Source organism: Macaca thibetana, chromosome 1, assembly GCF_024542745.1.
Source record: "Macaca thibetana thibetana isolate TM-01 chromosome 1, ASM2454274v1, whole genome shotgun sequence".
Lineage (NCBI taxonomy): Eukaryota > Metazoa > Chordata > Mammalia > Primates > Cercopithecidae > Macaca > Macaca thibetana.
Genome location: NC_065578.1, coordinates 16,933,319 through 16,961,060, shown reverse-complemented (window position 1 = coordinate 16,961,060; position 27,742 = coordinate 16,933,319). Strand labels below are relative to the sequence as shown.

General features: G+C 47.5%; 4 protein-coding genes across 5 annotated transcripts in view; 2 read left to right on the top strand and 2 right to left on the bottom strand.

Annotated features, from left to right (window-relative positions):
* Positions 1–27,742, bottom strand: part of SDHB (succinate dehydrogenase complex iron sulfur subunit B) — a 689,037-nt gene that overhangs the window by 311,333 nt on the left and 349,962 nt on the right. The gene's annotated exons all lie outside the window — the stretch shown is intronic.
* The window catches only part of PADI2 (peptidyl arginine deiminase 2), a 579,517-nt gene that overhangs the window by 263,074 nt on the left and 288,701 nt on the right, over positions 1–27,742 (bottom strand). The gene's annotated exons all lie outside the window — the stretch shown is intronic.
* Positions 1–27,742, top strand: part of PADI1 (peptidyl arginine deiminase 1) — a 169,791-nt gene that overhangs the window by 126,012 nt on the left and 16,037 nt on the right. The gene's annotated exons all lie outside the window — the stretch shown is intronic.
* PADI4 (peptidyl arginine deiminase 4) overlaps positions 1–27,742 on the top strand; it is a 55,504-nt gene that overhangs the window by 11,725 nt on the left and 16,037 nt on the right. Inside the window, exons 1-10 of one of the 2 annotated variants that reach the window (XM_050791220.1) lie at positions 9,192–9,342; positions 9,554–9,734; positions 12,518–12,584; positions 14,751–14,818; positions 16,609–16,726; positions 18,256–18,381; positions 20,530–20,708; positions 20,862–20,965; positions 24,599–24,710; positions 26,810–26,917. In XM_050791220.1, the coding sequence (XP_050647177.1) occupies positions 9,699–9,734; positions 12,518–12,584; positions 14,751–14,818; positions 16,609–16,726; positions 18,256–18,381; positions 20,530–20,708; positions 20,862–20,965; positions 24,599–24,710; positions 26,810–26,917 (918 nt within the window). In that variant the 5' untranslated portion in view covers positions 9,192–9,342; positions 9,554–9,698. Of the gene's footprint in view, positions 1–9,191; positions 9,343–9,553; positions 9,735–12,517; positions 12,585–14,750; positions 14,819–16,608; positions 16,727–18,255; positions 18,382–20,529; positions 20,709–20,861; positions 20,966–24,598; positions 24,711–26,809; positions 26,918–27,742 lie in introns of those variants that run through there. The other variant, XM_050791212.1, reaches the window with a different exon arrangement.

Below are 27,742 nucleotides of genomic sequence, written 5' to 3'. Positions count from 1 at the left end.
CCATCTCCTGAAGGATCAACATCAGAATGTTAGTGATTGTCTTGTAAATCAATGAAAATGACCGAGACAAGTCTCCATCATTTTAGGAGGTTTATTTGCCAAAGTTAAGGACACGTGTCTGGGAGGCAGGTCTTTGCCCTTCTCTAAAGATGATTTTGAGGCCTTCGATATTTAAAGGAGAAAGGGTGGATATTGGAAGAAGAGGAAGAAATGTTTTTAATGTGTGGGTGGATAAGAGACAAACAGTTGCATCCTTTTGAGTCTCTGATCAGCCTTTCACTGAAAACACAATTTTCTTGTGAGGCAGCATAGAGGAATAGTCACTTATGTGTTCATCTCGCTCCGTGAATCTGCATTTTTACATAAGATAACATAAACATAGTGGAGAGGGAGCACTTAGATATGCATTTGTCTCAGGGGAGCAGAGGGATGACTTTGAGTTCTGTCCTTTGTCCTGTACCTGTAAAGATAAGCTATCAGCCAGGGGTGGTGGCTCATACCTGTAATCCCAACACTTTGGGAGGCCAAGGTGGGTGGATCACCTGAGGTCAGGAGTTTGAGACCAGCCTGACTAATATGGAACCCTATCTCTACTAAAAATACAAAAAATTAACTGGGCGTGGTGGCATGCACCTGTAGTCCCAGCTACTTGGGAGGCTGAGACGGGAGAATTGCTTGAACCTGGGAGGCGGACGTTGCAGTGAGCTGAGAGTGAGACTCCATCTCAAAAAAAAAAAAAAAAGAAAGAAAAAAAAGATAAGCTATAAATTTACATTGCTAGGGAAAAATTCAACAGAACTGTTTTAGGGTAAAGATCTTTGGGGCCCACAAGGAATTTCCTTATGGGCCAATTGTGAGGGAAGTATGTAGATTTTTATCTTTATAGTTATTTTATTTATGAACCGTGAGAGGCAGGTTTGAGGGACCCAGTTCCCAGGACTCTTCCCTTTGGTTTAGTGAGTTTGTGGTCCCAAGATGTATTTTCCTTTCACAATCTCTAAGTGGTAAGATTCATTTTCTTCTAGGCAATTTATGTCTTCTTTCTCCCTCCCTTCCTTCTTTCTTTCCTTCTTCTTTCTCTTTTTCTCTCCTTCTCCTCTTTTTCCCCTCTCACTCCTTCTTTCTTCTGGTATACTGTATTAGCTATCTATGCTGTATAACAAATTGTCCCAAAACTTAGCTCAAAATGATAACATTTATTATATCATAATTTCTACAGGTCAGCAATCCAGTATGGCTTAGCTGGGTTCTCTGCTCCAAGGTTTCTCATAATCAAGGTACTGGTAGAGCCATAGTCATGCTAAGGCTCGACTGGGGAAGGTGCCACTTCCAAGCCCACTCATATGGCTGTTGGTAGGATTCAGGGCCTTGTAGGGTGTTGGAACCTCAGTTCCTCCATGGCTGTTGGCTGGAAGCCTCCCTCAGTTTCCTGACATGTTGGCCTCTCCATGCCACAAAATGGCAGCTTGCTTCATCAAGGTGAGCAAGCTAAGAAGGCAAGAGACAGGCAGAGAGACAGACAGAGAGAGAGAATTCTATTGTAACCTTATGACAGAAGTGATATTCCAGCACTCTTACCATTTTCCATTGGTTAGAAGGAAGTCAGTAGGTCCAGCCCATACTCAAGGGGAGAGAATTACACAAGGGCATGAACAGCAGAGATGGGAATTATTGGGGACCATCTGAGAAGTCTGTCTACCATATACTTTTCCTGTATTTTCCTAATTCTTTATAATGAATACCTATAACTCTTAATATAAAGACAAATATTCAATACAAAGATAAAAATAGAAAATGTAATCCTAGGCCAGGTACTGTGACTCATGCCTGTAATCCCAGCACTTTGGGAGGCCAAGGTGGCAGATTACTTGAGTCTAGGGGTTCAAGACTAGCCTGCATGACCTGGCAAAACCCCATCTGTACAAAAATACAAAAATTAGCTGGGTGTGGTGGTGCACACCTGTAGTCCTGGCTACTTGGGAGGCTGAGATGAGAGGATAGCTTAAGCCCAGGAGGCAGAGGTTGCAGTGAGCTGAGATCACACCACTGCACTCCAACCTGGGCAACAGAATGAGACCTCACCTCAAAACAAACAAACAAACAAACAACAAAAACCCAAAAACCACATATAATCCTAAGTGTTTCTGTGACCTTATATGGAAGGAGTTCTGCCTCTCTAGGGAGTCTCCACTGTGAATCCACTACGATTTATTAGCTATTCTTTTGTGGGCATTTAGACCATGTTTCATTGTTTGCATTACAGAAAGGGTTACTCTGAACTTTCTTGAACATGTCTCCTAGTGAACACATGAAAGAGATTCTCCAGAGTGTCTGCCTAGGAATCGAATTGCTGGGTTTGGGGTTGGCTAATAACACCAAGTTGGGTTTTTTTGGCAAAAATGGTTAACTTCACACTCCAGTAAGCAGTACGTTAGAGTTTCTGTTGAATTGTACCATCTATAGTGTTATTTTTCACCAATTGAGTGGGTATAAAATCCTATTTCTTTATGGTCTTGACCTTTTCATTCTCTTACTTGTTAGTAAGGTGAAGTACCTCTTCATGTTTTCATGTTGATTTGCCTAAGTTCTTTAAATAGTCTGCATGCTAAGCCTTTGTTGGTTTTATGTTGTAAATATATTCTCCTTAGATTGTGCTTGTATATTTACTTTATATTGTCTTTCAATTAACAGAATTTAAATTCTTTTTTAATTTTTAAATTGATTTTAATTTTTTAAAAAATAGATACAGGGTCCACTATGTTGTCCCAGCTGGTCTTGAACTCCTGGCTCAAGTGATCTTCCCACCTTGGCCTCCCAAAGCACTGGGATTACAGGCGTGAGCCACTGCACCTGGCCTATTTATTTACATCTAGTTTAATTTTTTGATCTTTTCCTTCATGTTTACTGGTTTTGTGTCTTGTTTCAGAGAAAGCATAAATATGTTATCCTGTATCTTCTTTTAGAGATTCAAAGTTCTGACTTTCACATTTAAGTCTTTATCTGCCTCCTGCTGGTTTTTGTTGTGGTGTGAGGCTGGGATCAATTTAATTATTTTTCCAATTTAGTATTTTCTATATGAATGAGCAATTGCTCCAGCAACATTTATGGTATAGTCTCTACTACCTCCAGCCATCTGCAAGCCTATTTCTGTCATAGATCAAGTCCTATCTCCTTTAAGTTTTATCCTTCCTTTGTCTTGGCCTGAGCTGTTAAAACCCCATCTTAAGTTCCATGGCTTTATAGGAAGTCTTATACCTGGTTGAGAAAGTGCCTCACTTTTTACTACTTTTCTTTACAAGTACCTTGACCAACTTAGTTCCTGGATTTCTCATGTAGATTTAAAAATCAACTGATCAAGTTCCATGAGAAACCCTAAAATTCCACTGAATATCTAAATCCACTGGAGAGAATTCATACCTTTATGGCAATAAGCCTTCTTAACCATATACATAGTATTTCTATTTATTTGGATCTTCTCTAATGGCTTTCAATAAGGTTTGAATATTTTCTTCATAAAAATCTTACACATGTTTTGCTAGATTTATCTTAGGTACTTTACAGTATTTTTTCCTTTTGTAAATTATATCTGTTTTTTTAAAAAATTGTTTTCTTCTTGAAGAAATGGTTTGCTAGAAAAAAAAGAAAAATATTTGTTTCCTATTTATTGCTGATGTATAGAAATGTAATTTATTTTTTCCTCTTTATTAGTCACCTTATTAAACTTTTGTCTTTTTATTTATTTTTAATTTTAAAAAAAGTTTAATTCATTTTTCTGGGGTTTGCAGACAACTGTATTTTCTGTCAATATTGGAAGTTTTTTTCTTACTTTTCACTCTTTGTATGTTTTACTTTATGTCTTTTTTTCTTTTGCTGCAGTGGTTAGAATCATCCACACAGTGTCAAAAAGATGTGAGGGTGGGTATCCTTACCACGTTCCTGATTGTTTATTTGTTTATGTATTTATTTATGTATTTATTTATTTATTTATTTATTATTATTATTTTTGACACGGAGTCTTGCTCTGTGCCCCAGGCTGGAGTGCAGTGGCGCGATCTCGGCTCACTGCAAGCTCCGCTCCCCCGGGTTCACGCCATTCTCCTGCCTCAGCCTCCCGAGTAGCTGGGACTACAGGCGCCCGCCACCTCGCCCGGCTAATTTTCTTGTATTTTTAGTAGAGACCGTGTTAGTCAGGATGGTCTCGATCTCCTGACCTCATGATCCGCCCGTCTCGGCCTCCCAAAGTGCTGGGATTACAGGCTTGAGCCACCGCGCCCGGCCTATTTATTTATTTTTTAAAAACAGTCTCACTCTGTTACCCAGGCTGGAGTGCAATGGCACAATCTTGGCTCACTGCAACCCCTGCCTCCCGGGTTCAAATGGTTCTCATGCCTCAGCCTCCCCAGTAGCTGAGATTACAGACATGCACTACCCAGTTAATTTTTGTATTTTTGGTAGAGACAGGGTTTCACCATGTTGGCCAGGCTGGTCTCCAACTCCTGACCTCATGTGATCTGCCCACCTCAGCTTCCCAAAGTTCTAGGATTATAGGCATGAGCCACTGCACCAGCCCTGTGTTTCTGACTTTAAAGGGAAGGTTTTCATATTTTCCCTGTTAAACAGGATGTTCTCTGTGGGTCTTTTGTTAACCTTTTATCAACTATCTGCAGGGAAAAAAAAAATCTGCTTTATCTTCAGTAATTTGCTTTCCTAATATTTTTTCTCTTGATCAGTGTTGCCAGAGATTTGTCAGTTTTATTGGTCTATTCTAAGAACCAACTTTTGGCTTTATTGATTTGTTTTATTATTTCACAGATTTCTTCCAACTTTATTTTATTTTGGGAGATTACATTACACTTTCTTTTTCTATTAATTTTCAGCTTTTACTTTCTTTTTTAAAAATATAAACATTTAAGGCATAAAGTATCACTTTTACATCTCCCCAAAAGTTTTGAAAATGGTATTTTAGTTATTGCTCAGTCCTAAGTATTATTACTTAATTTCCATTTTTAATTGTCCTTTGACTTGTGAGTTATTGAGATGTCTGGTTTTAAATTTCCAAATGTATGGGGCTTTTAAAAACATACTTCATGCTAGTAACTTCTAATTAGTTACCTAATGATCAAAGAATATACTATTACCCATATATTACCTATCTTTTAATGTTTGTTGAAACTTAACTTTATGGTCAATTACATGGTCACTTTTTTAAATGACCCATGACCCATGTGTGCTGTGCTTGGGAAAATGTATATTTGCTAGTTGTGGGATACACAATTCTATAAATATCCACTAAATCAAGTACGTTAGCAAATTTGTATCATTACTAAATTTTTATCTGCTCAATCTATTGTTAATTGAGAAAGAAGAGTTGAAATCTTCAACTCTGATGGTGGTTTTGTCAACTTCTTTTCCCTATCAATTATTTGTATTAATGTTTGCTTTATATGCTTTTTTTTTTTTTTTTTTTTTTTTTTTTTTTTGAGACACAGTCTCACCCTGTCACCCAGGCTGGGGTACAGTGGTGCAGTCTCAGCTCACTGCAACCTCTGCCTCCCAGGCTCAAGTGATCTTCCCATCTCTGCCTCCTGAGTAGCTGGGACTACAGGTGCATGCCACAACGCCTTGCTAATTCTTTTGTATTTTTTGTAGAGATGGGGTTTTACCATATTGCTCAGGCTGGTCTTTAACTCCTGGGCTCAGGCAATCCGCCCACCTCGGCCTCCCAACGTGTTGGTATTACAAGCATGAGCCACCACGCCCAGCCTTGCTTTACATATGTTGAGGCTGTTATTAGATACATACAAGTTTAGAATATCTTCTAGGTAAGTTAAACTGTATATCATTAGGTTGTAATCCTCTCTGTTGATAACAATCTGTTTTATCTAATAATTTATTCTTTTGATATTAATATATCCATCCCAGCTCTCTTTGGGTTAGCATTTGCTAAAAATTTTCAACTTTTCTGGGTCTTTATATTTTAGATGCGTTTCTTGTAAAGAGTATATTACTGGATTTTGTTTATTTAATGAAAACTCTTTTAACTGGCAATACTAATCCTGTTACACTTATTTTTATTATTTACTTTTTTTTTTCTTTTTGAGACGAAGTCTCGCTTTGTCGCCCAGGCTGGAGTACAGTGGTGTGATCTCAGCTTACTGCAACCTCTGCTTCTCGGATTCAAGCAATTCTCCTGCCTCACCCTCCCAAGTGGCTGAGATTACAGGCACGTACCACCATGCCCAGCTAATTTTTGTATTTTTTTTTTAGTAGAGACCGGATTTCACCATGTTGGCCAGGCTGGTCTCAAACTCCTAACTTCAAGTGATCCTCTTGCCTCAGCCTCCCAAAGTGCTGGGATTACAGGAGATTATTTACATATTTGAATTTGTTCTTACTAATCTTTTATTTCTATTTGTCCAGTTTCTCCCTATGTGGACTTTTACTCTTTCCTCGCTTTTTTGGAATGGAGTTCTCCTATTCATGTTCTTATTATTGCATTTTTCCCATGTGTAGAAATTTATAAATGCTATTTCTATTCTTTTGGTGAATACCTTTTGTTTTTATTTTTTATTTTTTTATTTTTTTGAGACAGAGTCTCGCCTATGGCCCAGGCTGGAGTGCAGCGGCGTAACCTCCGCTCGCTGCAAGCTCCACCTCCCGGGTTCACGCCATTCTCCTGCCTCAGCCTCCCGAGTAGCTGGGACTACAGGTGCCCGCCAGCACACCCGGCTAAGTTTTGGTATTTTTAGTAGAGATGGGGTTTCACCATCTTAGCCAGGATGGTCTCGATCTCCTGACCTTGTGATCCGCCCGTCTCGGCCTCCCAAAGTGCTAGGATTACAGGCATGAGCCACAGTGCCTGGCCTATTTATTTATTTTTTTAAGACAGGTTCTCACTCTGTTGCCCAGGATGGAGTGCAGATGTTGTGGAGTGCAGAATCATGGCTCACTGCATCCTTGATCTCCTGGACTCAAGTGATCCTCCTTCCTCAGCATTTTGAGTATCCATGACTACAGGCACAAGCCACCATGCCCGCTAATTGTTTTATTTTTTGTAGAGACAGGATCTCCCTATGTTGCCCAGGCTGGTCTCAAACTCCTGGGTGCAAACGATCCTCCTGCCTTGGCCTCCCAAAGAGCTGAGATTATAGTCATGAGCCACCATGCTCGGCCAAATACTTTTAAAAGTATAGACCAGGCACATAAAAGTTTAGGCCAGGCACAGTGGCTCATGCCTGTAATCCCAGCACTTTGGAAGACTGAGGCAGAAGGATCGCTTGAGGTCAGGAGTTTGAGACCAGCCTGGGTAACATAGCAAGACTCTGTCTCTACAAAAAACTTTGAAAAGTAGCTGGGTGTGGTGGCATTCACCTGTAGTCCCTGCCACTTGGGAGGCTGAGACAGGAGGACCACTTGAGCACAGGAGGTCAAAGCTGCAGTGAGCTGTGATCACGTCACTGTACTCTACCCTGGGTGACAGAGGGAGACCCTGTCTTGAAGAAAAAATAAATAAATAAGTTTTAAAAATCTAGAGTTAAACAATATCTTAATTCCCCTTTTAATCAGGGATCTCAAAATACTTCACCTCTCTCATCCTCCTGCCAAATTATATTCTGCCTTTTTTATCCCACAGTTTTTATGACTTTTTTGTATACAATGTTGGTTTAGATTTACTAAAATATTTACCATTTTATCTGTTCACCATTCTTTCTTGCACTTCAGACCGTTCTTATGACATCAGATACCTCCTTCCTAAACTATGCCTTTAGAAATTGCCTTGGTGAAAGTCGGATTTTAAAATATCCGTTTTTGTTCATCTGAAAATATCTTTAAGATATTTTTTGGACGAGTGCACAATTCTAGGTTAACAGTCACAATTGACCCTTGAATAACATTGCGGATAGGACCGCTGACCCCCAATGGAGTTGAAAATCTGCGTATAACTTTGACTCTCCAAAGATTAACTACTAATAGACTACTGTTGGCGGGAGGTTTACCAGTAACATAAACAGTTGATTGACAGATATTTTGTATGTTACATGTATTATACACTGTGGTCTTACCGCAAAGTAAGCGAAAGAAAAGAAAATCATAAGGAAGAGAAAAGATATTTACTGTTCATTAAGTGGAAGTGGATCATCATAAGGGTCTTCAGCCTCGTCTTCATGTTGAGTAGGCTGAGGAGGAAGAGGGGTTGGTCTTGCTGTCTCTGGGGTGGCAGAGGAGGAAGGAAATCAGAGTAGAAGTGGACCCACACAGTTCAAACCTGTGCTGTTCAAGGGCGAACTATTTCCCAAAATACTATAAAGAGATGACACAACTGTTTTTTGGATGTCACTGCTGTTGACAAGTCTGCTTCCAATCGGATTGTTATCTCCTCCTAGATAATCTGACTTTCCTTTCTGAATGCCTTTAAGATCCTCTCTTTGTCTTTGATATTCTTCACTTTGACTACTGTGTGTGTGCATGTGCGTGTGTTTATGTGCATGTGGAGAAGGCTAATCCTTGGAGAGCTACCTTATTTCTCATGAGCTCAGTAATGCTTTAAAATGTATATTTTATCCACGATCCAGTTGTTTCTTAAGAGGAAGGTCCTTCAGAGTACCTGGTCTGCCACAATTCCAGAAGCAGAAGTCTATGATGCTTTGTACACGCACAATCCTGCGTGTGCACAGTGGCGTGGTGGAAACCTCTGGGTGCACACACCCCTCCATGCCTGCATCCGTGTGTGGGAGCCGCTAGTGTGCACATCCCTCTGCTAGTTTTCTAGCTGAAATGCAAATCCTTCAGATCAGGGGATTCGCTTTCTGTCGCTCTCATTCCCTCCTGAGAACCTTACAGTACTTACTCCCCACGGTCAGAGTAAGCACTGGCTGCTGTCTGGTTTTTATACCTATTGGGAAAAGGAGTGTTAGTCAGGGTTCTCCAGAGGGACAGAATAATACGGTGTGTGTGCGTGTGTGTATGTGTGTGTGTGTGTGTTTATGTGTGTGTGTGTTTATTAGGGAGAACTGGCTCATACGATCACAAGGCAAAGTCCCACAATCTGCAAGCTGGGGAAGAGAGAAGCTGGCAGTGGCTCAGTCTGAATTTGAAAGCCTCAAACCAAGGAAGCTGACAATGCAGTCTTCAGTCTGTGGCCAAAGGCCCGAGAGCCCCTGGCAAGCCACTGGTGCAAGTCCCAGAGTCCAAAGGCCAATGAACCTGGAGTCTAGTGTCTAAGGGCAGGAGCAGCGGGAGGAAGCATCCAGCACGGGAGAAAGAAGGCAGCCGGAAGCCCCAGCGAGAAAGGGGATCCCACCTCTTCCACCTGCTTTTGTTGTAGCCATGCTGGCACTGAGGGTGGGTCTTCCTCTCCCGGTCCACTGATTCAAATGCCAACCTCCTCCGGCAACACCCTCACACATATACCCAGAAACAATACTTTGTGTCCTTCAGTCCAATCAAGCGGACACCTAATATTAACCAACACAAGGAGAAATGCTGGGAGAGCCATGGCCAGCCCAGCCCCTCCTTACCGCATCCTCTGCTTCCCCATCTGTCTTATCCACAGCTCTGCCCCTGAGGACTGCACGTCCTTCAGCGTCAACGCCTCTCCAGGGGTGGTCGTGGATATTGCCCACAGCCCTCCAGCCAAGAAGAAGTCCACAGGTTCCTCCACATGGCCCCTGGACCCTGGGGTAGAGGTGACCCTGACGATGAAAGCAGCCAGTGGTAGCACAGGCGACCAGAAGGTGAGTGTCATAGCTGTGGGGTGGCAGTGTGGATGGATTTCAGCAGGGCAGCCACTCACACTCTGTCCTGCTGTAATCCACAGCACCAACCTGGCAGAGCCTCTTTCCCTGGGGAAAAGCTCATGCTGGCTTCTTCCAACCATAGTGTCCCCGAGGACAATAATATACAGCTGCCGGGGGATCATGGAGGTCAGGGGTTAGATTAAACTCTATTCAGCAAATCTTTAGTCAGTACCTAGCACGTGCCAGACACTGCTAGACACTGCCAGGCACTGGGAATCCAGAAATGAATAAGACAGCTGAGGGTGCAGCCCTCATGGGCTCATATAACCTGTGAGTGGTGGTGTCAGAGAATCTACTGGTAAACAAACAATTGCAAATGATGCTGAGTTCTATGGAGGCCACAGACAGGTAGCCCCATGGAACGCTGGTCCATGCTCCTGAATTGGTTTCCTGTGTCTGGTATAGAAAATCACCATGGTGGCTGGGCACAGTGGCTCATACCTGCAATCCCAGCACTTTGGGAGGCCGAGGCGGGTGGATCACCTGAGGTCAGGAGTTTGAGACCAGCCTGGCCAACATGGTGAAACCCCATCTCTACTAAAAATACAAAAATTAGCCAGGCGTAGTGGCGAGTGCCTATAATCCCAGCAACTCAGGAGGCTGAGGCAGGAGAATCGCTTGAACCTGGGAGGGAGAGGTTGCAGTGAGCCAAGATCGCACCACTGCACTCCAGCCTGGGTGAAAGAGCGAAACTCCATCTCAAAAAAAAAAAAAAAAAGAAAATCACCATGGTTTGCGTAAAACAACAGAAATGTATCCTGTCACTGTTCTGGGGTTCAGAAGTCTGAGTTCCAGGTGCCAGCAGGGCCAGATTTTCCTGGAGGCTCCAGGAGAGAGTAATGATTTGCCTCTTCCAGCTCCTGGGGGCCGTCTGACTTGTGGCTGTATCACTCCAGTCTGCTTCCATGGTCACACTGCCTCTGCCCCTTCTCTGTGGAATCCCCCTCCGCCTCTGTCATAAGGGCACTTGCCATGGGATTTAGGGCCCAACTGGATAGTCCAGGGTGATCTCCTCATCTCAAGATCCTTTTTTTTTTTTTTTTATTGAGACAAGAGTCTTGCTGTGTTGCCCAGGCTGGAGTGCAGTGGTGCAATCTCGGCTCACTGCAACCTCCGCCTCCTGGGTTCAAACGATTCTCCTGCCTCAGCCTCCCAAATAGCTGGGATTACAGGCACCCACCACCACACCCGGCTAATTTTTGTTTTTTTTTTAGTAGTGACGGGGTTTCGCCATGTTGGTCAGGCTGGTCTCAAACTCCTGACCTCAAGTGATCCGCTCACCTTGGCCTCCCAAAGTGCTGGGATTATAGGCATGAGCCACCACGTCTGGTCTCAAGATCCTTAACTTACATCTGCAAGATTTTTTTTTCCAAATGAAATCACATCCACAAGTTCCAGGGATTAGGATGTGGATGTATCTTTTGGGGGGACCACCATTCCACCTACCATACCCCCTTTGCCTGTAGATGGGCTCAACAGGACCCTCTGGGGTTCCCACAAATCTCTGGGCCAACAGCCACTTGTTCCCAGCAGAACCAGCCAAGCAGGCTTCTCCCTGGGGGAACACAGAGCTTGACTATCCAGGCAGGCTGGGGAGGGGGTGGTCAGGGAAGGCTTCCTGAAAGAAGCAGCAAGCTGAAGGATGACACAAACTACCCACCGAAGAGCAGGAGACAGGAGACAGCTTGACGCAGAGGGTCAGCCTGTGTGCACTCTCTGGATGAGAAAAGGGTGAGACACGTGTTGGGGAAACTGAGGAAGTTCTGTATGGCAAGAAAGGAAGACAGAGAGGGAGGTGAGGGAGTCAGTTTGAAGAGTTTGGTATCAGGGACCTCATTTTTTGTGAACAACAGGAAGCCAATAAAAAGTTTTCAGCCAGCAGATAGCAAGACAGCATTTGTAATTTAGAAAGATCCCACTGACTGCGGCCTAGCAAGTAGACAGGAACTAGGGAGTGGATGGGAGGCAGGGATACCTGACAGAAGGCTGACACCATGGTCCAGGCAGAGGCAGTGATGGCCGTGGCATTTTCCTGGATTTCCACTGTCTACAGGGCAGGTCTGAACACCTCAATGTGTCCCCTCAGGAGCTCCTCTTCCTCTGGTGGCAGCTCTTTGGCTCTGCTTTGGGAAACTTCCCACCTCCATTTTGCTTGGATGTGTCAACCCACATGCTCCACCCTCCTCTGGTCAATCTGAGGTGTTCTCTTAGGATTTCTGAACCTTGGGCACAGGGGATTGGTGTTTCTTCATTTCTTCCTGAAGAGACCTCCACCCACTCAAAGCTCCTGCTCCCCAGATCCCCCAGGACCCGGCCTTTCCAGGGTCTGGTTCTTCAGGTCTTTCCTTGATCCCTTCTGCTTGCCAGAGTCAGTTCTGTGGCTTATGATCAGCTCTCTCCTTCTAGCGCTTCTTCTGCCCCATCTCCAGGTGCTGGGCCCCTACTCCCTTTCCAAGATCTACCTCAAAGCGCACTCTTTCACAAACCACCCTGCCAGGCAGAGTGTCTCCATTGCTGGGCCCCCATAGGACGCTCTTCTGTAGCACCAGTCATTCAAGCTTTTTGCTTTCCCTCCATTCCCATTGGATGGGGCCACTCCTTACAGGCTATGGCCCATCTTTGTCTCCCCAGTGCCCTACCCTGAGCTGGCACATAGCAGGGGTCCAGTGGGTGTTTGTTGAATGACTAAGAGAAGTCATTAGTGATCTGCTCTCCCATAGGTTCAGATTTCATACCATGGACCCAAGACTCCACCAGTCAAAGCTCTACTCTATCTCACCGGGGTGGGTAAGTGACAACCAGGATCCTAGAGTGCTGTCTCATCTCCTACCCACCTCCTAATCCCTGCAGGATGTCTCTGTAGGAGAAACTATACCTGGAGCTTATTTTACACTGAGCAGAGGAAAAGCATGGTTTCCAGCCAGTCAGACATCTGGGAGTTCAGAAATATTCCATCCCTAGTCAGTGAACCACAAAGAAATACAATGTGGGAGTGGTGGTGTGGGGAACTTTAATTGCATCTTAACATTTTACTTCTCAAGTTAGGAAATAGGTACATGGATTTTCAATATATGCGTCTCCATTCCTTTTTTTTTTTTTTTTTTTTTTTTTTTTTTTTGAGATGGAGTCTTACTCTGTCACCCAGGCTGGAGTGCAGTGGTGCAAGCTCGGTTCACTGCAACTTGCGCCTCCTGGGTTTAAGCAATCCTCCTGCCTCAGCGTCCCTAGTAGCTGGGACTACAGGTGCACAGCACCATGCCCGACTAATTTTTGTATTTTTAGTAGTGATGGGGTTTCACCATGTTGGCCAGGCTGGTCTCAAACTCCTGACCTCAGGCGATCCGTCCTCCTTGCTCTCCCAAAGTGCTGAGATTACAGGTGTGAACCACTGAGCCCAGCCCTCTATTCCTTTTTGATACCTCAAATATCTGTAACAAAAAGTAGATGATGACACTGTCTTATACAATAATCTAGACAGTGTTCCTCAAATTCCATTATTTATATCTCATCTTCACCATTTCTGCCATATCAATGATCCACCTAAACACATATTTATGTAATGTTCTTCTTTAAGTAAAATCCATTCTTTAACTTGACCTCATTTTGAACAATAATATCATGATTAGTATCATTATGTGTATTAAATATATAAGTAGCAGCCAGACATAGTGGCTCACACCTGCAATCCCAGCACTTTGGAAGGTGGAGGCGGGAGGATCGCTTGAGCCCAGGAGTTTGAGACCAGCCTGGGCAACACAGTGAGATCCTGTTTCTACAAAAAATTTTAAAAAATTAGCTGAGCATGGTGGCATGATCCTGTAGTATCAGCTACCCAAGAGGCTGATGTGTGAGGATTGCTTGAGCCCAGAAGGTCAAGACTGCAGTGAGCCATGATTGTGCCACTGCACTCCAGCCTGGGTGACAAGAGTGAGACCCAGTTTCAAAAACTAAATATATATATACACACACACACACATATATGTATAATATGTAGCTTATAAAATCTTCAGGTTTCATTTCATTAATGCATTTCATTCATTAATACATATTTAAATAATACTAATACAGCACTTACTCAATTGCCAGGCATTGTGCTAAGACTTTACATTTAATCCTTACAGCAGTCCAGTGAAATTGGTATTATTACTATCCCATTTTACAGATGAGGAAACTGAGGCACAGAGTTAAACAGACTTGTCCAAGGTCACCCAATTAGTTAGTAAAGGTGTCGGGAAGTCCAGACCACAAAAGGACAATGCTTCCCTGGCCCTAAGACATGGCTAGGAATATGTTTAGAGGGTCAGTCTCACGTGGGACAAGGTTCACCATATCATGCTGTGGGGCACACAGATCTATTTTATTGGAATGACCTTGCGGTCATATATTCGGATGAAGGAGGAAGGATTTACAAACAAATGTTTGCTCTCTCAGCCAAGCCATTTGGACAGAGTGGGGGCATGTTCATGGTTGCAATTTGTCCCCAGATAGAGTTACAACACATGTCATGAAGAGCCGGTGGGGCTGGTGTCACCACTGGGTCCCCCACCCCAAGGTCACTGAGGGCTGGGGCCACAGTCTTTTGAGAGCCTGGCAGGGTGTGCCTGCAGAGGCTTCACATGGAACCTCTCTTTGCGGTGGCTGGGAATTCCTTCCAAAATCCCTGGGGGTGGCCAGACGCGCAGGGTCTGGTGGACATCACAGTTGTGGCCCCGCTGAAGGGGAACAGGTATGGTCAGAGGCCCCAACTCTGCTGTCCGAACTGTAGCCAGACTTCCTGGGGGCCATGGGGGAAGGATGCCTTGAACCTGTGTCTCCTCTGAAGGACAGGAAGAGGGGCTCCCACTATGGGTGCACACAGTCCCCTGGGGAAAGGACCTGCCCATCTGGGGCCAGGCTGGGTGCCCCAACCCCGGACCCTCACCAACCCTCTCCTCTTACTTGGTGGAATTTCAGAAATCTCCCTGTGCGCGGACATCACCCGCACCGGCAAAGTGAAGCCAACCAGAGCTGTGGAAGACAAGGTACCGCTCACCCAAACGCTCCTTTCCTAGTTCTGCTGGATTCTCCCCGGGCGCCCCCTTGTGGTGATGGGGTAAATCCTGGTCTGTCTCACGCATCCCATGTTAACTGTTAAAAAAAAAGGGGGGGGGGGCGGAGAAAATTAGCATCGCCATTAATATTTTGGTTTATGTATTTCCCATCTATTTTACAAAATCAGATTTTCACCAATCGTGGGTTCAGAAAATGTGTTATCCTACAAACTAGAAACGCTACTGAGTCACCCAGTTAATACACAGCAGAGAGGAAATTCGTGGGCAAGACTCTGGCTCAAAAACTCCCTATTCCATGTTCTATGACTGATGGGAGATATTTCTGCAGAGCTGCCTACATGGGGCAATAACAGAGAAAGGAAGAAATGGCAGGGGGAGAGGCGGGAAGGAGCCAGGTGGGGAGACGGAGGGTGTGTTGTGGAAAGACAAGATGGTGGTATGTGCAGAAGGGACACGTGAACGCTGTCTTAAACCAGAGTCTTCAGGTAAACCTGAAACCCCAGCGCTGCCTGCACCATTTTATGCTGGTGTGCACTGGGGGCTGTGACCTGTAAAAAGATGAAGATCCTTTGTGGGGTCAGCAAGAGTGGGAAGAAAAATTACAACTCTAGCAGTAGAACCTATCCCTGTATCCCTCTCGAAACGCAGTCATTTCCTGCGGGCAAACGCTCTCCAGCGAAGGGAGGCGCCATCACTATTAGATCCCTATAGGGTGGGGCTGCTTAATGGGCTTTAATCTTTGGACAGATATTAACTGACTTCTAAGAATAGTACCACACTTTGCTGAATGAGTAATTAAGAGTTCACATAATAGTAGCTATTTAGATTAGAATCTTGACATACATATTTAGCTGCATTTGGTTTGTCAAGCTCAACATTTTATTTATTTATTTATTTATTTTTGAAATGGAGTCACGCTCTGTCTCCCAGGCTGGAGTGCAGTGGCACCATCTCGGTTCACTGCAACTTCCGCCTCCCGGGTTCAAGCGATTCTCCTACCTCAGGCTCCCGAGTAGCTGAGATTATAGTTGTGCGCCTCCACGCCCAGCTAATTTTCATATTTTTAGTAGAGACAGGGTTTCGCCATGTTGGCCAGGCTGGTCTTGAACTCCTGACCTCAGGTGATCTGCCTGCCTCAGCCTCCCAAAGTGTTGGGATTACAGGTGTGAGCCACCCCGCCTGGCTAACATGTCTTGAAAGCTATTAAAATCCATGTGACTGTCCTTTTTTTAAATGGATGAATTGTGTTTTGGGTGAATTTAGTTGTGACTTTTGCAGTAAAAGACAAAAATCCACTCTTGAGATCAAAGAATCAATTGATATGGGAGCAAGATGTGTAAACGGCACTGGGCTAAAGAGGTGATGGGGGCCGGGCGTGGTGGCTCACGCCCGTAATCCCAGCACTTTGGGAGGCTAAGGCGGGCGGATCATGAGGTCAAGAGATTGAGACCATCCTGGCCAACATGGTGAAACCCTGTCTCTACTAAAAATACAAAAATTAGCCGGGCTCGGTGGCGCGTGCCTATAGTCCCGGCTACTCAGGAGGCTGAGGCAAGAGAATCGCTTGAACCCGGGAGGTGAAGGTTGCAGTGAGCTGAGATCACACCACTGCACTCCAGCTTGGTGAGGGAGCAAGATTCCGTCTCAAAAAAAAAAAAAAAAAAAAAAAAAAGAGGTGATGGGAAGTTGCTATGCCTCTTGCAAGAGTTGGAGGGCTCTACGCTAGTTTCTAAGCGTGACTCTTCTCTGCTGGTGTCCAGAGGACCTGGACCTGGGGCCCTTGTGGACAGGGTGCCATCCTGCTGGTGAACTGTGACAGAGACAATCCTGAATCTTCTGCCATGGACTGTGAAGATGACGAAGTGCTTGACAGCAAAGGTAAAGAGCATTTGCTAGCTAACGGGAAGGGCTTTTTACAAAGCCCTTTTGCCCACGTGGCCTGAACCTGGTGATGGCCCTCTGAAATAAGGGTTATTGAAAGCATGTTCTTGTTGGCACATCCGTTTTATAGGTGAAGCAATGGGCAAAGGCCCTTGCGGGGGGCAAGTGACCTCTCCAAGCTCACACAGCAGTCAGGGAAGAGCTGAGGCCAGTGCTGCCTCCTGATGCCTCCTACGGGCCCCAGTTTCCATGCCTCACCCCGCTGCCCAACCTAAACCCTCTTAGGTCAAACCTGGAGCCTGAAATCATTCGAAAGGAAAGCTTCTCATTCCCAGACTCACATCAGAGCAGCCCCTGAGACTTCTGCCATAGGCCGGGCACCACTCTGAGCGCTTTGGAATGATTAACTCATCTGATCTTCCCACACAAAGCTTTATAGACGGGAAAACCAAGGCACTGGGGAACTTAAGCAATTTGCCCAAGGTCACAGCACTGATATGTAGCAGACTCGGGGTTTGAACACCAGACGTCCCAACTCTGGAGCGGGTTTAGGGGCATGAGGATGGTGGGGGATGCAGGACCTCTGCAGGCAAACCTCCGGGCTGCTGAGGGTGGATCTGGGGTTGAAGGGAGGATACATTATCCACCTGCGCTAGAGGAAGGTGCTGAGGGGCTCGGGCTGGCAGGCCTTCCTGGGGAGCTCTTAGAATAACATAGAAGTGGATATATTTTCAAGTTGCATATAGTTGGCCTGGCCCGATGCCAGGGGACAGTCTCTGTACAGTACCTGGCATGCAATAATAATCACAACAGCCACCCTTTGTGGGCACTCCTGGGGTGCCAGGAGCTGGTATAACCACTGTGTATCACCTCACTTTATCTTCACGACAGCTCTGTGCTGGGTACAACTCTTGCCCCTGTCTTAGTGATGAGGAAACAGAGGCAGAGAGAGCTAAAATCACTTTCCTATGCCCACCCAGATCCCAGATTCAAACCAAATTGACCCCAAAGCCTTTAAGCCCTTGGCTATCAGTCAGTCCCCTCGGAAGGCATCTCTTGACTCTCCCCACCCTCTACCCCTTCTTGGCTATTGTTCAAGTTGGTTTACAAACTTCACTTCTCGCTCAGGACCAGCACAGAAACCTTTCACTCGTTCATTGCACAAATCTCAGCTGAGCTCCTGCCACGTGCTGGTCCTTGTTCTAGGGAGTTCTCGGCTTTGTAGGTTCAAGTTTCGGGGAACATTGCAAGGAACAAAATATTAATAAATGTGATCCCCGCTTTGCTGAGGTTACATCCTCAGCTCATCCTAGTGGGAGGAGACCAAAACCTTAATGAGTTCTCATTCCAAAATGAAAACCATCAGTAAAATACTCAAAATAGCATAAAGAAAAGAAAACCAGGCAACATGGTAAAGGGAGGTCTCAGGGGAGCGGTGGGGTGCGAGGCTCCTCCAGGAGGTGGCTATGGGAAACCAGCAGTGGTCTCAGGGGCCTGTGACTCAGGCAATGCCCTTCTCATCCCAGACCTGAAGGACATGTCCCTGATGACCCTGAGCACGAAGACCCCCCAGGACTTCTTCACTAAGCACACACTGGTGCTCCACGTGGCCAGGTCTGAGATGGACAAAGTGAGAGTGTTTCAGGCCACACGTAAGTCATCCCCATCTGTGTTCCCTCCCTGCCCTGGCCAATGGGGCACACTTCTGTCACACAGCTGTGTGGCAGGTAAATCCTGAGCACCTACTATGTGCCGAGTTCTAAGAACAGCAGACACAGCAGTAGGCAAGACAGACAACATCTCATCTATTACCTTCTAGATGGAGGACACAGACAAAATGACTCGTTATTGCTCCCTGCTTCTCTCTCTCTCTATCTCTCTCTCTCTCTCTCACACACACACACACCCCACTCCTGGTTATAGATTTTGAGTGCAAGCTGATGGCATGTGGCATGTGATCATTTGTTCTGCAACATCCTGCTAATCAGAAACATCAGGAACTTCTCAGCGGCCCACGAGCACCTGGAACTAAGTAGGTGCCAGGCTTGGTCCTAAGCATGAGGCACAGAGCCATGACTGTGACCAAGTCCCTGCCTTCACGTTGCTTTCATCTTAGTGGCTGGGAGAACTATAGGTAAAATAATTACATAAAACACCTAGCGTGTCCAACGCTGTGACATACTATGTAGAAGAATGCGGCAAGGAAGGAGACGTGGAGTGAGGAGTGGAAGTGGGGGTGTGTGGAGAGAGGGTGGCCAGGGAAAGTGTCCCCCATGAGGTGCCATTTGAGCAGAGGGAGGTACAGGAACAGCCAGGCAGACACCTAGGGGAAGGGCGTTCCAGGCAGAGGGAACGGTAAGTGCGTGGACCCTGCCTGAGGTAAGATGGTGCCTGTGGTTTGGAGGAATGCAGGGAGGCCAGTGCAGCTGGGGTGGAATGTGCAAGGGTTAAAGCGGTGGATGAGGGTGGAAGAGACAGGGCAGAGGGGAAGGGCGAGGTCAGGTAGGTGTATGTTGACTTTGGCTTCTGGATGGAAGGAGATGGAGAAGGCCATGGGAGGGGTTTTTCTGCAGGGCCTGACAATCATTCTGATCCTGATCATTCTGCCTAGTCTATTCCATGCTTTTTTTTTTTTTTTAATTTTTTTTTTTTAGAGAGTCTCACCCTGTTGCCCAGGCTGGAGTGCAGTGGTGCTATCTCAGCTCACTGCAGACTCCACCTCCTGGGTTCCAGCGATTCTCCTGCCTCAGCCTCCCCAGTAGCTGAGGTTACAAGCATGTGCCACCACATCCAGCTAATTTTTGTACTTTTAGTAGAGATGGGATTTCACCAGGCTGGCCAGACTAGTCTTGAACTCCTGACCTCAAATAATCCACTTGCCTCAGCCTCCCCAAGCACTAGGATTATAGGCACCACACCCAGCCTCTGTTTCTTTTTCTTTTTTCTTTTCTTTTCTTTTTTTTTTTTTTTTTTTTTTTGAGACAGTCTGTCTCTGTAGCCAGGCTGGAATGCAGTGGCGCAATCTTGACTCACTGCAACCTCCACCTCCCAGGTTCAAGCCATTCTCCTGCCTCAGCCTCCCCAGTAGCTGGGATTACAGGCTTGCATCACCACGCCCAGCTAATTTTTGTATTTTTAGTAGAGACAGGGTTTCACCATGTTGGCCAGGCTGGTCTCGATCTCCTGACCTTGTGATCCTCCTGCCTCGGCCTCCCAAAGTACTGGGATTACAGGCATGAACCACCGCACCCGGCCTGTGTCATTCTTAAAGTGATTAAACTGACATTGATTTGCTGACAGGTCGACTTATTGCCTCCACCCAGGCATCACCTTCTCCAGGAAGTCCTCAGGGATTTCCTCTATCACAGCTGTCTGCTATTTTTATGATCTCTGCTCCTCCCTACTCGCCCGTAAGAACTGTGCACTCTCTGGGGGTGAGGATAGGAGGACAGTGACTCTGTCTCCCTGGTCCCCTGCTGTGTCCCTGTCCCCCGCTGACATCTGGCTAGAGCAGATGCTCAGGAATTAGTGAAGGAATGGTGTATACTGGACTTCCTGTAAAGTTTGGAATGGCTCAGGCACCCCTGACACACCCTTCCGGGACTTCAGCCAGGGAGCAGTGTCCCAGCTGAGACTTTGGTCCTTTTCTCCTAAGGGGACTGACCAGATTTGGCTGCAAGGGGTTCTCTGATGGTGGCATGTGGTGACCCTGGGAAAGGCTTCTGGGGAGCACTGGGGAGAGAAGGAAAGGTCTTCAGAAGTGGGGACGCAGACCCGAGTCTCCCCTGCCTCTCTCCTAGGGGGCAGACTGTCCTCCAGGTGCAGGGTAGTCCTGGGTCCCAAGCAGCCCTCTCACTACCTGATGGTCCCAGGCGGAAAACACAACATGGACTTCTACGTGGAGGCCCTCGCTTTCCCAGACACCAACTTCCCAGGGCTCATTACCCTCACCGTCTCCATGTTGGACACGTCCAAACTGGTAGGCCGAGAAGGCAGCCCTGCATCGGGGGCCTGACCTTCCAGGCAGTGGCGTGGCTGGGGAAGGGGGACTCCAAACAACTACCAGAAATGGTAGGTGCTGGGCCCTAGTGGCGGTGACAGCCCCTGCCTCCCCACCCCCCACCCCCTGCAGGAGCTCCCCGAGGCTGTGGTGTTCCAAGACAGCGTGGTCTTCCGCGTGGCGCCCTGGATCATGACCCCTAACACCCAGTCCCCGCAGGAGGTGTACGTGTGCAGGTGAGAGGCCTGGGGGTGCTGGGGTGGGCCCAGACACCTCGGGAGGAGCCCTGGGCCAGCAACAAAGAGCCCGAGTTCCATCCGCAGCACTCAGTGTGTGATGGGAAAACAGTCACCGCTCCCTGCCCACCGAGAGCTTGCCGCTTCTTGGGGGCTCTAAAAAGGCGGGGAGGTTCCTTACTGCTGTTGTCATTGCCATAGTCCTGCCTGATGCAACTGAGGCTACGTTAGCTCCCAGGGGCCTGTAGAGTGTGGCCCGTGGACCTTGTGCACCAGAAACTCCTGGGAACTCATTTAAAGTGCACCTTTCTGGACTGGGCACAGTGGCTCATGCCTGTAACCCCAGCAATTTGGGAGGCCAAGGCAGGTGGATCACTTGAGGTCAGAAGTTTGAGACCAGCCTAGCCAACATAGTGAAACCCTGTCTCTACTAAAAAATACAACTGGTCGGGCGTGGTGGCACATGCCTGTAATCCTAGCTACTCAGGAGGCCAAGGCATGAGAATTGCTTGAACGCTGGAGGCGGAGGTTGCGGTGAGCTGAAATTGCGCCACTGCACTCCAGCCTGGGCAACAGAGCAAGACTCCATCTCAAAAATGAAATAACCAGCCTGGTCAACATGGTGAAACCTCGTCTCTACTAAAAATACAAAAAATTAACCGGCTGTGGTGGTGGGCGGGCACCTGTAATCCCAGCTACTCGGGAGGCTGAGGCAGGACAATCGCTTGAACCCAGGAGGCCAAGGTTGCGACGAGCCAAGATCATACCATTGCACTCTAGCCTGGGTGACAGAGCAAGACTCGGTCTCGAGAAAAATAGAAATAATAAAAATTAAAAATTAAATTAAATTAAAATGAAATAAAATGCACCTTTCTGGCTGCCTGTGAGCTGCTGGGTCTTATCCCTGGGAAGGGCCAATCTGCGTTTTGGGGAGGTCCACAATCTTCCTGCAGTCTGAGAGCTCCTGACAAGTGTGCTGGGGTCTCAGGAGACCTTCTCCTCCCCTCTTCTGATTGCTTCAGGGGCAGAAGAGTAAGAGGGTAACCTGGTGGATAGGACGCAGGCCGGAATCCAGTGAGGACTGTATTCCAATCCCAGCACTGTTCCAGGTGGTGTGACCTTGAACAGTGAACTCATATTCTGTCTTCTCCCAGATTGATATGGTTTGGCTCTGTGTCCCCACCCAAATCTCATCTTGAATTGTACTCCCATAATTCCCATGTGTTCTGGGAGGGACCTGGTGGGAGATAATTTGAATCATGGAGGTGGTTCCACCCATACTGTTCTCATGGTAGTAAATAAGTCTCATGAGATCTGATGGTTTTCTCAGGGGTTTCCACTTTTGCATCTTCCTCATTTTCTCTTGCTGCCGCCATGTAAAAAGTGCCTTTCGCCTCCCGCCATGGTGTCTCCAGCCACGTGGGAGTGTAAGTCCTATTAAACCTCTTTTCCTTCCTAGTCTCAGGTATGTTTTTATCAGCAGTGTGAAAATGGACTAATACAGTAAATTGCTACCAGTAAGGGGGGCCTTGCTGAAAAGACACCCAAAATGTGGAAGTAACTTTGGAACTGGGTAACAGACAGAGGTTGGAACAGTTTGAAGGGCTCAGAAGAAGACAGGAAAATGTGAGAAAGTTTGGAACTTTCTAGAGACTTGTTGAATGGCTTTGACAAAAATACTGATAATGATATGAACAATGAAATCCAGACTGAGATGGTCTCAGATGGAGATGAGGAACTTATTGGGAAGTGGAGCAAAGGTGACTCTTGTTATGTTTTGCAAAGGAACTGGTGGCATTTTGTCCCTGCCCTAGAGATTTGTGGAACTTTGAACTTGAGAGAAATGATTTAGGGTGTCTGGCAGAAGAAATTTCTAAGCAGTAAGCCATTCAAGATGTGACTTGGGTGCTGTTAAAGGCATCCAGTTTTAAAAGGGAAGCAGAGCATAAAGGTTCAGAAAAGTTGCAGCCTGACAATGCAATAGAAAAGAAAATCTCATTTTCTGAGGATAAATTCAAGCCAACTGCAGAAATTTGCATAAGTAACAAGGAGCTTAATGTTAAGCCCCAAGGCAATGGGGAAAATGTCTCCAGGGCATGTCAGAGGTCTTCACAGCAGCCCCTCCCATCACAGGCCCAGAGGCCTAGGAGAAAATGGTTTTGTGGGCCAGGCCCAGGGTCCACATGCTATGTGCAGCCTAGGGACTTGGTGCTCTGCATCCCAGCTGCTCTAGCCATGACTAAAGGGGCCAACATAGAGCTCAGGCCCTGGCTTCAGAGGGTACAAGCCCCAAGCCTTGGCAGCTTCCACATGGTGTTGAGCCTGCAAGTGCACTGAAGTCAAGAATTGTGGTTTGGGAACCTCTGCCTTGATTTCCGAAGATGTGTGGAAATGCCTGGATGCCCTGGCAGAAGTTTGCTGCAGGGGTGGGATTCTCATGGAGAACCTCTGCTATGGCAATGCAGAAGGGAAATGTTGGGTTGGAGTCCCCACACAGAGTCCCTGCTGGGATACCACGTAATGGAGCTGTGAGAAGAGGGCCACTGTCCTCGAGACCCCAGAAGGGTAGATCCACTGACAGCTTTCACCATGTGGCTGGAAAAGTCACAGACACTCAACACTAGCCTGTGAAACCAGCCTCCCAGGAGGGAGGCTATACCCTGTAAAGCCACAGGGGTGGAGCTGTCCAAGACCATGAGAACCCACCTCTTGTGTCAGCATGACCTGGATGTCCGACCTGGAGTCAAAGATCATTTCAGAGCTTTAAAATTTGACTGCCCTGCTGGATTTTGGACTTGCATTGGCCCTGTAATCCCCTTGTTTTGACCAATTTCTCCCATTTGGAATGGCCATATTTACCCAACACCTGTACCCGCGTTGTATCTAGGAAGTAACTAGCTTGCTTTTGATTTTATAGCTCGTAGGAGGAAGAGACTTGCTCTGTCTCAGATGAGACTTTGGATTGTGAACTTTTGGGTTAATGCTGAAATGAGTTAAGACTTTGGGGGACTGTTGGGAAGGCATGATTGGTTTTGAAATGTGAGGACATGATATTTGGAGGGGGCAGGGGCAGGATGATATGGTTCGGCTGTGTGTCCCCACCCAAATCTCATCTTGAAATGTACTCCCATAATTCCCACGTGTTGTGGGAGGGACCCAGTGGGAGATAATTTGAATCCTGGAGGCAGTTTCTCCCATACTGTTCTCATGATAGTGAATAAGTCTCATGAGATCTGATGGTTTTATCAGGGGTTTCTGCTTTTGCTTCTTCCTCATTTTCTCTTGCCACCACCATGTAAGAAGTGCCTTTCACTTCCCGCCATGGCTTCCCCAGCCATGTGGAACTGTAAGTCTAATTAAACCTCTTTTTCTTCCCAGTCTCAGGTATGTCTTTATCAGCAGCGTGAAAATGGACTAATACATGGGTGGAAGGGGTACCCACTAGTTCCTGCCTCATAGCTTGTTAGATGGATTCTATGAGCTCATGCCTGCTAAGAACAGATAGACCGGACGTGCCAGGAGCCTCTGTTCAGGCCACAGGTGACCCCTGAGCACCTGTGTGTCCCTCCCCATCCTTCCAGGCCGAGTTTCAAAATCCAGAGCACTAAGGAGCTGTTTTTCTGCTCTCTCTAGTATTTTTGAAAATGAGGACTTCCTGAAGTCAGTGACTGCTCTGGCCATGCAAGCCAGGTGTAAGCTGACCATCTGCCCCGAGGAGGAGAACATGGATGACCAGTGGATGCAGGTATGTGCCCTGTGGGGCAGGCAGGGCGAATGTCCCTGAGGGCCAAGAGACACTTGGGGTACCCAGGCTCCTGGGGTTCAGCCTGGTGCCTCACTGGCCACCCTTCCTTAGATGGACAGGGAGGCAGGAACCTGAGAGGTCTTGGGTCGGGAGGCTGGAGCAAGTGATTTGTCTGACGTTTGCTGTGGGCCACTGCAGGCCACTGCGGTCACCAAGATGAAAGCCACCTTCCTGCTTGAAAACACTAGGGTGGCCTCGGGAAGTGACTTGAAGCTCAGGAGATTGATGCTCAACCAGCCCCTCAAGTGGTCCTCCCTCCAGGCTGTCCATCTTGGGCTCAGCTACCAAACCAGGTCACTGTTAAGCCCCAAGGCAATAGGGAAAATGTCTCCAGGGCATGTCAGAGGTCTTCACGGCAACCCCTCCCGTCACAGGCCCAGAGGCCTAGGAGAAAATGGTTTCGTGGGCCAGGCCCAGGGTCCTCATGCTACGTGCAGCCTAGGGACTTGGTGCTCTGCATCCCAGCTGCTCCAGCCGTGGCTAAAAGGGGCCGATGTAGAGCTCAGGCCGTGGCTTCAGAGGAAGCGCTCTAGCACTTTCCATGGCTCCCATCTCCTCCTGCTCAGTCTGTTTCCAGGGCCCTCTCAGCCTGCCTGGCTCCCTCCCCTGAGGCCAGCCTGCCACTGTGCCTAGAAACACCCATTTACCATTCTCTGTTTCCGTGCCACTCCCCCATCATGCCAGGAGTACCCCAAGGACTGAGACTAGGCCTCATCCAGTCCAGCACCCCAATGCCTGGCACTGGGCAGTGCCAGTGGGCATTTGGTGGGTGGCACTGACCCTCCCCAGCACTGCCTTCCTTTGCTTTGGGACCCTGCCCTTCCATGCCGCACCCCTGTGGTGCTGCCTCTTGGACCCACCTCCCCATTCCCATCACCCATCTCCAATTCATACCCGTGAATCCCAGCGCGAATTCCTCGTCCATAAGTTTCCCCCATCACCCCCAGCAGGAATTCAACCCTCTTTCTTTTCACCCCCACACAACATCCTCTCTTCCTTTCTTGCCACTCCATCTTTTTTTTTTTTTTTTTTTTTTTTTTTTTTTTTTTTTTTGAGACGGAGTTTCGCTCTCATTGCCCAGGCTAGAGTGCAATGGCACAATCTCAGCTCACCACAACCTCCGCCTCCCTGATTCAAGTGATTTTCCTGCCTCAGCCTCCCGAGTAGCTGGGATTACGGGCATGCACCACCACGCCTGGCTAATTTTGTATTTTAATAGAGATGGCATTTCTCCTTGTTGGTCCGGCTGGTCTCGAACTCCTGACCTCAGGTGACCCACCCACCTCAGCCTCCCAGAGTGCTGGGCTTACAGGCGTGACTTACTGCACCAGGCCGCCATTCCATTTTTTTGATGCCAGGTTGACTTGTGTGAAATTGCTGATAGGCGCCATTTTTGATTTGCAAGAGTGGAACTTTCGTCTGGTTCATCCTAATAGTAACTTATAGTAGTGATTATGTCCAACATCGCATCTGCCTGCTAGAATACAAGCCCGAGGAGGTGGAATTTGCAGCAGATTCATTTCTAAAACCTCCCCGTGCTCCTCCTGCCCGCTGCAGTGGCCCAGGCTGGGTCTTATCCACCTTCCTTTGGGGAGGAGGCCGGGAGCCCTGGCACCAAGAGGCCTTCTCTGGCCCATCCTAGCTGCATCGGGAGCCCCTCCTCCGTGTCCCCACAGACCCCTCAACCCCTCACCCCCTCATCACCTCCTAACCCTGGTGCTCACTGCCTGGCTCCTGGTTTTCTCACCTTGAGGAGGGGTCTGAGTTTTGCTCACCAGGGGTCACCAGCACCAGCCCAGGCACCACCAGGAGTGGGAGGGAAGGGCGCTCCTGCAGGCTCATGGCCTCTCGTGTACTGGGCAAATATGGGGCAATAAGTTCCGCTTTCTGAGCCCCTTCTCTGAGATCAAACATCTCATGGGATGTGCCCTTGACTGCAAGGGTAAGAGTGCATGGATGGTTTCATGCCCCCATCCTGGCGTTGGGCACCAAGACCCGGGTAGCACGCACAACAGCCTCCTCTCCACTCACTCCCACAGGATGAAATGGAGATCGGCTACATCCAAGCCCCACACAAAACGCTGCCGGTGGTATTTGACTCTCCAAGGAACAGAGGCCTGAAGGAGTTTCCCATCAAACGTGTGATGGTACCTGCCTGGGGTGGGGAGGGGGCACGGCTGCCAAAACCCTCTTGTCTTGAGACTCCCTCCTTTTAGCCTGGCTTCCCCGCCTGCGTCTGTGGCTGAGTAACCCAGGGCAAGCAGGTGGAATTCCTACTAAAGTGGGCTTGTGTAGGCAGGGCTTGTTATTTTTGTTATTACCAAGATAAGATCTGGCTCTTCATTTCCCAAAGCTCTTGTGGCCTGTGAGCTCAGCTTGGTCTCCAGGGAACCCTGCCGAGGAGGTGGCTCAGGCTTGGACCTCCCTGTGCTCTTAAAGAAGCTCTTGCTGCACGGCAGAGGTGGGGCCAGGGCTGGAATCTTTCCCAACGCCCAGCTGGAGGCTCCGTCTTATGGGTGGCGTTTGGCCTTCAGGGGCTCCATCTGGGATGTGGGGGATTTTGGGATCAGTGTGTCAGTGGTCATTTCCTGGGTGTGACTCTACCAGCCAAAGGCTGTCCATGTGGGGGCAGGAAGTGACATATTGCTGACTCATGCTTGACTAGCCTGGCAGGTTGATGCAAACTCAGCACAGAATAATAATAATAATAGTTGCATTTATTGAGCATGAGTCGTGTGTTAGCCAGTGCTGCATTCTTTACCTGCACTGACTCATTTAATTTGATAAACTTTTATGGAGATGCTATCAATAGGCCCATTTTGTAGAAGAAGAAACTGAGGCTCAGAGTGGAGAAGTTGGAATTCAAACCCAGCCAGTCCGGCTTGGTGAGCATGCTCTTCCCCGCCCTGCCTCCCTCTGCCTGCTTTCCCAGGAAGACTCCAGGCCTGCACTCTGAGCCCTGGCAGCCCCTT